We start from the raw sequence: 13,521 nt of genomic DNA, 5'->3' as shown, positions 1-13,521 counted from the left end.
TGAGAAGGAATCTGATTGAAACGTATAAAATTCTATTGAGTTTGGACAGGGAGGATTGTTTTTCTGGTTGGGGAGCGTAGAATCAGTGTCGCAGTCTCGGGATTTGAAGTAGACCATACTTTTCAATATTTTAACATCTAGTAATGTTCAAATAAAATGAAAAAAAAAATTTCAATATGCCTATGATTTTTCTCGTGTTGCATATAGGGTTGTGGGGACTTACTCTCAGTCCCTGTTCATTATCACATGGCATGCTGCCTGTGGGATTTTGTTACGTGCAAATATTTTTCGTCCAGCTTTTCAAAAGTACTTCATAGAAGTAGTGAGCTTTTGAGATGTACCGACAGGAGGAGAAGCGCCATGGAAGTGGGAAGTCTTTCTTTCGAAGAGTAATAAATCCAGAACTGTTTATTTCGGGTTGGCAAACGGCAAAGTTGAGGGTTGGATTTTTGTGATGGGTTGTGGGTGGATGGTGTTAAGATGTGGTCAGCCAAGCGGAATAAACTGGAGAAGCTCAGTGGCCTGCTCCTATTCCTCACTAAATCATCAAACTGTCATAAACTAGTTAGCCGAAGAGTTCAATCATGATGAACGATCGGAAAGCATTCCCTCGCCGTGTCAGTGGACTTGCGGTCTGTCACACTCCTGTTGGTGAGCAGATACAGTAACGTTTTCATAAGATTTTACACACGGAAGTGATCTCATTCTTCGTCCGGATTGAGTGGTTTGTACAGCGGAGTGGGAGGGGGAATGGATCCTGAGCTGCGGTAGGGACTCCGAGGACAGAGCAGTTAGGTTGTTGTGGAGCGGAGCCCAGCCCAGGGCGGCGGCGAGATGTCCAAGACCTCCTATGTGCAGATGGCCTTCATGGTCCTGTTTTCATTCCTGTTGACCCTGGGCTTGGGCTTGTGGCTCCCCGAGGTTCTCAGTGCTTTTGTCCAACTGTTTGGTTTGAAGGAGGATATGGTGACTCACAGTATCGTGCTGATGTACCTGGTTTTTGTGTTGTACTTGGCTGTGCCCTCTCTACCGCGGGGCTCGGTGAAGGTAAACGCTTATCATTTGTTCAGTCACGTTAAATATGATTAAATGCTGCTAGGAATTTTGTCCCGGTGCAGGCGATTCGTTACTCTCTGGCATCCTGTGAAATTAGTCTCTTCATTCTTTACGTTTATGACCTTCCTGAAGTGACAGGAGGAAATAACCAATTGAAATGCCTACACGGTAACGCTAAGGATGAGTTACCCAGGAATAACCATTTTTCTTTAAACGGGGAATCAAATCTATTATAACTTCCTGAGTACCTGGCCTCGCTCTGCATGCTTATGTCACTTTCTCAAACTTTCTAACTCACTGCGACATGACAGCAAGGTTTTCTTTATCACTGTTACATTTCCTGGAAGTCTATTGATTACATTTCGTGTGAAGGACCAGTTGCAATCTGTGATCCCTTGCCCTTCTAGCTTTGTTTATTCTGCCATTCAATATCAGGAATACAAACAGGGAGGATGTTTTAAGCACGTAAACTGCCACTTTTAAGTGTTACTATCTCCACTGTTAGGTACATAGAGATATGCAGCATGGACACAGACCCTTGGTCCAATTTGTCCATGCTGACCAGATATCCCAAATAAATCTTGTCCCATTTGCCAGCATTTAGCCCATATCCCCTTTTGGATGGTATGGTGGCTCAGTGGTTAGCACTGCTGCCTCACAGCACCAGGGACCCGGGTTTGATTCCAGCCTTGAGCAACTGTGTGGAGTTTGCACATTCTCCCTGTGTCTGTGTGGGTGTCCTCCAGGTGCTCCGGTTTCCTCCCACAGTCCAAAAGATGTGCAGGTTAGGTGAATTGGCTATGCTAAATTGCCGATAGTGTCCAAGGATGTGCAGGTTAGGTGCATCAGTCTGGGGTAAATATAGGGTGGGGGTATGGATTTAGGTGGGTTATTTTTCAGAGGGTTGTTGTGGTTCTATTTGCCGAGCTGGGAATTTGTGTTGCAGACATTTCGTCCCCTGTCTAGGTGACATCCTCAGTGCTTGGGAACCTCCTGTGAAGCGCTTCTGTGTTGTTTTCACCGGCATGTTTCCATGCTGATGGGATGCTAAACAAAATTCTAAACTGTTCCTATTCACATACTCATCCAAATTGCTTTTCAAATGTTGTAATTGTATCAGTCTCCAATACTTCCTCTGGAAGCTCATTCCATACATGCACCACCCTGTACAGCTGTATGGAAAAGTTGCCCCTCTCATTGATTTTAGATCTTTCCCCTCTCACCTTAAACCTATGCCCTCTAGTTTTGAACTTCCCCACCCTGAAGAAAATAGATTAGATTATAGATTAGATTAGATTACATTACAATGTGGAAACAGGCCCTTCGGCCCAACAAGTCCACACCGACCCGCCGAAGCGTAACCCACCCATACCCCTACATTTACCCCTTGGGCAATTTAGCATGGCCAATTCACCTGACCTGCACATCTTTGGATTGTGGGAGGAAACCGGAGCACCCGGAGGAAACCCACGCAGACACGGGGAGAACGTGCAAACTCCACACAGTCAGTCGCCTGAGGCGAGAATACTTTGTCTATTTATCCTATCCATGTTCTTCATGACTTTATAAAACTCTATAAGGTCACCCCTCAGCCTCTGACGCTCCAGGGAAAACAGCCCCAGTCTCTTCAGTCTCTCTCTAGGTTCAAACCCTCCAACCCTGGCAACACCCTTGTTAATATTTTCTGAACAGTTTCAAGTTTCACAACATCCTTCCTAGAGCAGGGAGACCAGAATTCCAAAAATTCATGACCTCCCAACTCCTATACTCAACGCATTGACCAATAAAGTCAAACATACCAAATGCCACCTTCACTGTCATAGCTACCAGCGAATCTACTTTCAAGGAACTATGAACCTGTACCCCAAGGTTTCTTTGTTTGGCAACACACCCCAGGACTTACTGTTAAATGTTAAGTCCTGCCTGATTTGCCTTTCCAAAATGCAGCACCTCACATTTACTTAATTTAAACTCCATCTGCCACTCCTCCGCCCATTTGCCCATCTGATCAAGATTCCATTGTACTCATAGGTAATCTTCTTCACTGTCCACTACACCTCCAATTTTGGTGTCATCTGCAAACATAGTAACTATACCTCCTATGTTCATATCCAAATCATTTATATATAAATGACAAAAGCAGAGGAGCAAACACTGATCCTTGTGGCACACCACTAATCACAGGCCTCCAGATGGAAAAGCAACCCTCCATCTCCACCCTCTGTCTTCTATCTTCGAGCCAGTTCTGTATCCAAATGGCTTCTCCCTGTATCCCATGTGATCTAACCTTGCTAACCAATCTACCATAAGGAACCAAATCAAATGCTTTGATCTCATCAGTCCCCTTCATTGCTTCTTCAAAAAACTCAGTTAAGTTAGTGAGACACACTTTCCCAAGCACAAAGCAATGTTGACTATCCGTAATCAGTCTTTGCCTTTCTAAATGTATGCAAATTCTATCCCTCAGGATTCCCTCCAACAACTTGCCCATCACTGATGTCAGGCTCACTCACATGTTGTTCTCTGGCTTTTCCTTACCACCTTACATAGTGGCACCACATTCGCCAACCTCCAGTCTTCTGGCACCTCACCTGTAGCTATTGATGATACAGGTATCTCAGCAAGGGGCCCAGCAGTCACTTGCCTAACTTTATACTCTTCTAGGGGTTGTCCTCCTTGGAACACAGCAGAATCCCTGCAGTCTATATCTGACATATACTTCCTTCTTATTCAACCAAAACCTCAATTTCTTCAGTCGTCCAGCATTCCCTACACCTATCAGCCTTGCCCTCCACCCATGGTAAAAAACAACATTTCTCACAGTGCCTTTCTCTTATGCTAGTCTAACGACTCTTCCATATAGAAACATATTGATGTTATAACATGGTCACATACCATTGTGTCTCATCAGTCTTATTGCTGTTTCTCCTCATACAATCATGGGGTTTCCAGCACTAAAAAAAGACCCTTCAGCCCGTTGAGTCTGTGCCAGTCAAAAGCAACCACCTAGCCATTCTAATTGCATTTTCCTAGCACTTTGCCCATAACTTTGATTGCCTTGACACCAAAAGTAAGCATCTAAATACTTCTGAAATGTTTTGACAGTTTTTGCCTCTACCATCTTTATAGTTCCAGATTCCCACCACCCTCTACGGTGTTGAAAATGTTTTTTTCTCATATATCCTCTGTAAACCTCCTTCCCCTTATTTTAAGTATATGCCTCCATGCCATTGATTCCCTCTACCAAGGGAAAAGTTCTTTTCTGTCTCTCCTAGCTATGCCCCTCATAAGTTTATGCATCTCAATCATGACACTCCTCATTCTGCTGTGTTCCAAGGAGGACAACCCCAGTGTATGCAATCTCTCCTCACGAAACTCACCAGTCCAGGCAACAACTGGTAAAGATCCTCTGGACTCTCTCCAGTGTTGTCACATCCTTTCTGTAATGTGAATTCCAGAACTGCGCACATTACTGCAGCTGTGGTCTCGTCAACATTTTATACAACATAATTTCTCTGTCCTTAAACTAATGGCAAGCATCTCATATGCTCTTTCAAATACTTTGTATCCTTGTCCTGCTACACAAAGGGACCAGTGGACATGCACACCAAGATCCCTGTAATCCTCAGTGCTTCTGAGGGACCAACTGCTCATCACATATTGCCTTGCTTTGTTTGTCCTGCTTGAGTTTCTCACCTCACATTTATCCAAATTGAATTTCATTCGCCACTGATCAGCCTGTCCGTATCCAGTAATCTAAGGCTATCCTCACTATTTACTGCCCCGCCAGTGTTTCTATTAACTGCAAACTTATTGATCAACCCTCCAATACTCAAGTCTAAACCATTTATGTATACCGCAAACAGTAAGAGTCCCAACACTAATCCCTGTGGAACTCCATTGGACATAGGTTTCCAGTCACGTAAATATCCCTCAACTGTCATCCTCTCCTTCCCGCCACTCAGTCATTTCTAAATTGAATTGGCCAAATTTCCTTGGATCCCAGGGGTTCTTAACTTTGCTGTCAGTCTCCCGTGCAGGGCCTTATCAAAAGTCCTGCTGAAGTCTAAGCAATCTGTGTCAAATGCAATGCTCTCTGCTATACACCTGGTCACCTCTTTGAAAAATTTAATCAAGGTGGTCAGATATGACCTCTCCTTAACAAAACCATGCTGACTGTTCTTGATTAATCCATGCCTCTCCAAGTGCAGATTAATTCTATCCTTTAGAATTGCTTCCAATTGTTTTCTCCATCACCAAGATTAGACTGACTGCCTGTAGTTTCCTAGCTTATTACTTCTTCCCTTCTTGAAGAACAGTATCCCATTGCCTGCCCTTCAGTCCTGTGACATGTCCCATGTGGCCAGAAGGGAATTGAGGATTATTGTTAATGACTTTGTTAATTCCTCTGTTGTCTCATACAACAGTCTGGGATAAGTATTTTTTCAAATTCATTCTTGGACATAGACATCGCTGACTGGCCAGCATTTATTACCCTTGAGAAGGTGGTGGTGAGCTGCCTTCTTGGACTGCTGCAGTCCACGTTCTGTAGATTGACCCACAAGGCCCTTTGGGAGAGAATTCCAGAATTTTAACACCGCAACAGTGAAGGAAACACAGTGTCTTTCTAAGTCAGGATGGTGAGTGACTTGGAGGAGAACTTGCAAGTTGTGGTGTTCCCATGTATCTGCTGCCCTTATCCTTCCTGATGGTAGTGGTTGTGGGTTTGTAGGGTGCTGTCTAAGAATCTTCAATGAATTTCTGCAGTGTATCTTGTAGATGGTCACAGCAGTGTATACTGGACATCAGTGGTGGAAGGAGTGGAAATTGTAGATGTGACATCAGTCAAGCAGGCAGCTTTGTCCTGGATGGTGTCAAACATTCTGAGTATTGTTGGAGTGTACCCATCCAAGCAAGTGCAGAGTATTCCATCAGAATCCTGACTTGTGACTTGTTGATGGTGGACAGGCTTTGGGGAGTCATGAGGTGAATTACTTGCTGCCGTATTCCTAGCCTCTGACCTACTCTTGTAACCACAATGTTTATGTAACAAGTCCACTTGAGTTTCTGGTCAATTGTAACCCCAAGAATGCTGATACTGGGGAATTCAGTGATGTAACACAGTTGAATATCAAGGGGCAGTGAATAGGTTATCTCTTACTGGAGATGGTTATTTGGCCTGGATGTTACTTGCCACTTGTCAGCCCAAGCCTGGATATTGTCTAGATCTTGTTGCATTTGAAGATGGACTGCTACAGTATTGGAGGAGTTGTGAATGGAGTTGAAAATTGGTGAGCATCCCTACTTCTGATCTTATGGAGGGAAGGTAATTGATGAAGCAACTGAATGTGGTTGGGCCTAGGACACTACCCTGAAGAACAGTTGTAGAGATGTCCTGAAAGTAAGATGATTCATGTCCAATAACCATAGCCATCTTCTGATGTGTTAGGTATGACTCCAACTAGAGGAGAGTTTGCCCCTAATCCCCATTGATTCCAATTTTGCTAGGGATCCATGATACCACACTCAGTTGAATGCGGCCTTGATGTTACGGGCTGTCACTTTCACCTAACCTCTGGAATCCAGCTGTTTTGTCCATGTTTGAGCCAAGGCTGTAATGAGGTCAGGAGCTGAGTGGCCCTGTTGGGAACAATCCATAACAATATCAAACTTAATGGAGTTATGATTACAGTCTGCAAAATGGCTTACTGCTGATTCTTCAGTATTGGTAGGAACAATCCATAACAATATCGAATCTAATGGTGTTATGATCACGGTCTGCAAATTGGTTGACTGCTGATACTGCAATCACATGTCTAACTGCATTAACTAAAATTAAGTTCAGGACCACCCAATCTATTGTAGGCCCTTCTATGTTCTGGCTTAAAAATCTTTCCTAGATGCATTTTAAGAATTCTGCCCTTTCTAAACCTTCTTATACTGTAACTACACCAGGTAATATTGGGGAAGTTAAGCTGCAAACAACTAGTACATTCACTATATTTCCTCAATCTATCAAATCTGTTATCTTCTTTAGGCATTCTATGAAATTTCTCTCGGGTTATGGCTTCTGATTCTTTTCAATATCATTCTCTCTTAATATCTGCTAATTTCATGCTAGTTAAGGATTCTAAAACATCCTGATTGTTATGCTGGCCTGTAATTGTTTCAATTAGCTTTGTCTGTCTTTTCAAAAATGGGTACTACTTGGGACTCTTTCCAAACTCAATACAGCTCTGAATTATAATTTCCAAGGCCCCTACAATTTCTTATTCAACTCCTTCAGGTTCCTGGGATATATTCCATTGGACCTGGTCCCTCACTCTACATAACTTATTGAAAAGAAATTGCCATTTCACCGTCTCTATATAAGTAGTTTAGTTCTCAACTGCTCCAGAATTCACCTTTTTGATATTTCTGTCTTGCACGTTCTTCCATTTAATGAAGACCAGTTCAAAGTGACGTGACTTTGTTTCCACTAGAGTCAGCTATCTGAAACAGAAATGCCTATATTATCTACCGTTACATAAGAAACTGGATATGGATGTTGTGGTGTTGAAGAATCCACAGACCTCTATTACAAGTAGATGTGACATGCAAGCATTATATTCACAGGCACATTGGTTAACATGAAGCTGGAAAATTGTAACAGCAGTATTACTGTGTCATTACTGTGTCATGCCACAAGTGATTCTGGCATAAGATAGCATATTTGACCTTTATAGCCTCTGGTTATATGCTATGATAGCATGAGCATGTCTCTTAAACATACTGACTCTGAGATCTAACATAATACAAACTAACTTATTCAACTATCCCATATTTTGGAATGCCATCATAAGTTGGCAATCTGCTGCTGCTGCCTGGGCTCTTATCTCACTTCGAATAGTTCTGTTTCTATTGATTTAGAAAAAAACTATTTTTAAAATGTGGGCATTGACCTAGTTATCTAGTTGCTCCTAGACAGTGATGGGATGTAGCTGTCTTGAAACACCGGTGGTAGTTTGGTATGATTTTGTAGCTTGTTAGTTCACTGAAGAGGATATGTAAGTCTCATATAGGGACATCACTGTATGGATAAAATAAGGCAAGATAGTTGGGTTCTTTCCTCAAAGAACATTTGTGAAATAGTTTGCTTTTTCAACAATCCGGCAGCTTTTACCAATGCCAGCTTTTTACTTTCAGATTTGTTTCAACTGTTTTCAAGTACAGGCAGCTCCTTGGTTGTGAATGTGTTTTGTTCTGGAGTCTGTTCAAAAGTTGGGTTGTGCACAAGTCTAAACACAATACAGAACAATGTGAAGTAGCTGTTTGTAAATTTGGAAATGTTCATATGTCAGAACTTTAAAATTATACAGCCGCATGGGAATGCGTTAATAAATTGGGGACCCCCTGTATTCAAACATGAAGAGATATTAAGGGAGAGAATATATCTGGAAACAATAAAAAAAAGGGAACGACACAGCTATCACCTTTTATGGTAAAAATTTATTAAAGACCTCAGGAGAATGCTCATTTAGCAACCTGTGATAACCTACAGGTGATAACCGAGAAGGAAGTTGCTGAAATGCTATACCACTATTTTTACATTTGTATTTCAAATAAAGAATGCAGAAACATTTCAAACAGGAAGAGACTACTAATGGTGAGAGAAGATTAGAAATGGCTAAAATCACATGGAAACATGTTAAGGAAGTTGCAGAAATGCAAGATAAACACTGTCAGGGCTCAGATAGTTTTCCGTAGAGAGATTTGAAGTTGTCTCCATAGTAATACTTCCTGAAGTCTCTGGACCTGCAGAAAATTCCAAGTAATTCCATGATCAGAAAAAGTGTTAAGAATGACTGTTAACATGCAGATTTTATGAAAAGATATAATTGCACAGGAATGTTAGAATTGTAATGGCAGATGTCAAAAAATGACAATCACTATGGCTTTTGAAATGGCAATTCACGATCAATCCACTCACTGGATTTCTTTGAGGATGTTGGGACTGGGTGGATGGAGTGAGATAATTGATGTATATTGAGTTTCAGAAAGGAATTTAACACTGCCAACTACTGCAGAAGATTAGTGCTTGTAGAATGTATTGGAGTGTATCAGTCTGGATTATAAATTAGTTGGTTGCTTGTGATCCAGACTGGAGTACCTGTGTGGTGACTGATCACTGGTGGTGTGTTATCGAGGTTAGTGTTATGAATGTTAGTCATTTATATTTGTGGATAATTTGGAATTATGTCCCAAATATTTAAAATACAAGGCATCAAACTGGGCATAGTTGCAAATGATCATTACAAATTTAGAGCCAGCTAAATGTAACTAGAAAAACTAAAGGTACGGATTTTAACTTATGGTAGGATTGGTGCTTGTTGCAGACTGGTGGGTTATTGGGATGAGTGAACAGTTTCTATGCTGAGGCCTATAAGAGTTTAGCTTCAGGGTTTCATTTCCAATTGCAGTCTGGAATGCTGGTTCATGCAACAAGCCAATCTTGCATATGTAACTAAAGTCCATGAACTAAAATCTCAGCACCTTCCTGACAAGATTGCAACTCCACTGTTGAATAAGGGTCTGAAAGAGTTAATGCTGACACATGCAATAAGCGCCACTCACCATGATGATGGATTGAGGGATTGCAAGGAAATAATCTTGAAGATGTTACAGAAAATCACCAGACCGTTTAAAATAACAATTCACAATTAATCGACTGACTGGATTCATTTGAAGATATTATGGAGTGAGATAGTTGATGTTGAATTCCTGATTTTGGAAACAAATTTAACACTGCCAACCACCAAAGAAGATTGGTGCCTATAGAATGTATAGTGGTTCATTAGCCTGAACTATAAATGGATTGGTTGCTTGTGATATATATTAGAGTAGCTGCGTGGTGACTATGGATTTGTGAGCAGAGCGGCTTAGGATCTGCTTCTCGGATGCTGCCTGAACTGCTGTGCTCTTCCAGCACCACTAATCCAGAATCTGGTTTCCAGCATTTGCAGTCATTGTTTTTACCAAGGTGTGAGAACTGACATTTGGTCTTCTCAAAGTTTTATAACATTGTCTATCATATCAGTGTAACTTGAAAATAGTGGCTAATATACAATAAACTATATTACAATAAACTCTTCTAGTTTGGCCTGGAAGTGATTTTCCTCTACCACGTTGGATGAAGCAATCTCTGTAGTTTTCTACACTTAAAGCACCCTTTCTCTTGATGCATTATAGTGAATTGGCATGCCCTTACAACATCTCTCTGAAGGACTCCATGCCTAGCAGCAGGCAGATGTGATAAATCAGGCAACAGGAGTTCACCAGCCTTTGGAAGTGGTTACTATCATGAGGCTTTTTCGTGTTGATAATGGATGGAGGGTGGATGGTGGTGGTTAAGGGTATAGGTGTGAACTAGAGTTGGCCCACTGAAACCCAGAGGGATGCTTCTGAGCCATCAGAAGCGAAAGAAAATTTTAAACAATGTTTAACCTCATTGAGCCTTTTCCCAGTCCTGTCGTGAAACTTAAAATCATGGTCTATATCTGTTATTGAAGAGCTGTTTAAGGGTATGAAACCTTGGAATGAGAGTTCATAATAAAAAAAAGTGAAATACTGCTGGAAAATTCAAACAAAATAGAAAACACTTTGCAGATATCCCAGCATCTTTGGAGAGACAAATACATTTAATACTTCATCAGAACATTAGTGCAGACTAATTTGAAACATCTGAAGAGTGTTGCAACATGAGAAAGATATTTGGCTCTGACCTCAAGAGTTCTGTATGATAGTTATAGAATCACAATTTGGGCATTTTGTACAGTATTCATCAAAATACTTTAGTTTGCTTCTAAAAGGACTTAACTTATGCAAGCAGGTGAAAAGCAGCTGCATTAAGTCCATTTACAGAAACTCAAGCGATAGCGAGATGTTAACAACACTGACACAGAAGTATTTAAGGTTAAGGATTTTGTAGAATGTTGATTTAGACAAGTTTGGCAGGCATGTTGACAGTTCAAATAAAGGTCAGAATTTCAAATGGTGAATAACAAAGAAAAGGGTAATTCATGCATAATGTATTTTGGATAAAAATGGTGTAAGCATGTGGAACAGGCTATTCATAGTGCTTAAATAAAACAACGAACTGTGGATGCTGGAAATCTGAAACAGAAAGTATAATTAATGTTTTGAGTCATTCTCACCGTGTCTGTGTTGGTTTCGTTGGGTGCTCTGGTTTCCTCCCATGATCCAGAGATGTGTAGGTTAGGTGAATTGGCCATGCTAAATTACCCATAGTGTTCAGGGATGTGTGGGTAGGGTACAGTAATCAGAGGTACAAGTAGAGTAACAGGGTGGGGAAATGGGTTTGGGTGGGATATTCTTCGGAAGGTCGGTGTGGACTTGTTCGGCCAAAGGACCTGTTTCCACACTGTAGGGATTCTGTGATTCCAGTGAGTCTTCGTCAAAGTTCTGCTTTCTCACCACAGATGCTGCCAGACCTGTTGAGTGTCTCCAGCAATTTCTGTTTCTGTATTAGTAATGCTTTCTGTTTTTATTTGATATATAAAGCATTATAATCATTTGCTTTGGATTTAGTCTGTACTACATTTTCTCCTTTTAAAGTTTCAAAGGTGAACGAACAAGAAAATTGAAAATGTCCAAATTGGCACATGGCAAGTTCCTAGTAGTGGATGGGACTACCAGGTACAAAGTAATCTCAGTTTAAAACCCACTTAGTCTTGTAAATCAGGTTTGAAGGCCCAAGTCGACTTTCAAATGAAATAAGTGGATGTATCCTCCTTTGGGAGTTCTGCTTTCATTTACGCATTGTGTCAGCACTCTGGATTCAAGGCATACAATCTGTAAGTGTAGGGCCAAGGCAAAATGCAACTGCACTAGCAGTACAGTTGCAGTGTGATAGCCCTAAGGGATATGCATTAATGTAGCCTGGTCAGAGGAGATGAACAGGTTAGATTAGATGTTTCCATACTACTTCCCACTGTACTTTTGAGGCTTAAATTACATGAGCCCCTTGTAAGAACTTGGGGGAGTAGGGAATAGGACTCATATGAGCAGGGTAGAGTGGCAGAGCTATGTGATGGTCTTGGTGCCTCTGAACTCATGACCAAAACATTTCAGCTTGCCATTACTTTGGGAAACCCTGGATTAGATAATGTGTCTGCCGGTTGCTCCTATGGACTGAATCGTATGTTTTTTAGGCAAACTGCAAGTTGTGTTTCTGGGGGGATTCTTGTTGTGAGGCCTGGCTAGATGTCTTGCCACAACCTACTGCCTTTAATTACTTACTCTGCACCTCATGTCTAACTCTTACCACATCAACATGCTGTGCCTGGAACAACTCTCCACTCACTGGATATCTACCAAAAGCCTGGCAATCCTTGTGCCCATGTGATATTTAAAAGCCTGTCCTGCACCTGGGCAAGCACTGTTGGTCTGGAGCTGCCCTGACAATTGCCCTGGATATGGCAGTATCCCACTTTGCTGCCATGGACCTGGGTATCCAGCTGGATGAGGTGATGTAAATGTGGGACTACCTCTTTCCCCCTAGGGTCACCAGTGACTGCCATGACACCAGAGCAGCATGGTTACAGTGCTGAGATAGAGTCATAGAGAAGGAATGCCCAACACTGTGGATGGTCAATGGCCTTCTTCATTCTGCCACAGTAAGTGCCACCCTCTTCTTTCCAATACTTCAAACTAAAGCTATCTTTGCCACTGGAGCCACCTCCCACCAAAGCACATGCTCTCCCACACCAATCCCCAACACTATGAACCCCACATGCCCTCTGCACTGCCTACTCACTCACTTGGGAAACCCCACTCCTACCTGCAACAATGTACCAAAGTATATTTGTTCCACCCTCGTCCTTATTTCTTATATTCTTCATTCTTATATTATTCGTTCTGTGTTTTGGAAAAGCACATCAGAGCAGGACTTAGACACTTAATGGTAAGGTCCTGGGGAGTGTTGCTGAACAAAGAGACCTTGGAAGTAGAGTCGCAGGTAGATTGGACGGTGAAGAAAGCGTTTGGTATGCTTTCTTTTATTGGTCAGAGCATTGAGTTTAAGAGTTGGGAGGTCATGCTGCAGCTGTACAGGACATTGGTTAGGCCACTTTTGGAATATTGCATGCAATTTTGGTCTCCTTCCTATCAGAAAGATGTTGTGAAACTTGAAAGGGTTCAGAAAAATTTACAAGGATGTTGCCAGGATTGGTGGATTTGAACTATAGGGAGAGGCTGAATAGGCTGGGGCTGTTTTCCCTGGAGCGTCAGAGGCTAAAGGGTGACCTTATAGAGGTTTACAAAATCATGAGGGGCTTGGAAGGGATAAATAGGCAAGGTCTTTTTCCTAGGGTGGAGGAGTCCAGAACTAGAGGGCATAGGTTTAGGGTGAGAGGGAAAAGATATAAAAGGGACCTAAGGGGCAACTTTTTCACGCAGAGGGTGGTG

General features: G+C 41.9%; 1 protein-coding gene across 2 annotated transcripts in view; it reads left to right on the top strand.

Annotated features, from left to right (window-relative positions):
• Positions 1-736: 736 nt before the first annotated feature.
• The window catches only part of LOC122556074 (D-beta-hydroxybutyrate dehydrogenase, mitochondrial-like), a 39,123-nt gene continuing 26,338 nt past the window's right edge, over positions 737-13,521 (top strand). The window contains exon 1 of one of the 2 annotated variants that reach the window (XM_087993448.1): positions 737-1,047. In XM_087993448.1, coding sequence (XP_087849574.1) covers positions 835-1,047 — 213 coding nt within the window. In that variant the 5' untranslated portion in view covers positions 737-834. The remainder of the gene's footprint in view (positions 1,048-13,521) is intronic. The other variant, XM_043702504.2, reaches the window with a different exon arrangement.

The sequence above is a fragment of the Chiloscyllium plagiosum genome, unplaced genomic scaffold (assembly GCF_037043375.1).
Source record: "Chiloscyllium plagiosum isolate Xiang-an unplaced genomic scaffold, Cpla_swu_hap1 HiC_scaffold_13, whole genome shotgun sequence".
Taxonomy (NCBI): Eukaryota; Metazoa; Chordata; class Chondrichthyes; order Orectolobiformes; family Hemiscylliidae; genus Chiloscyllium; species Chiloscyllium plagiosum.
Note: the sequence above shows the minus strand (reverse complement) of the source record. Positions and strands in the feature narration are given on the sequence as shown.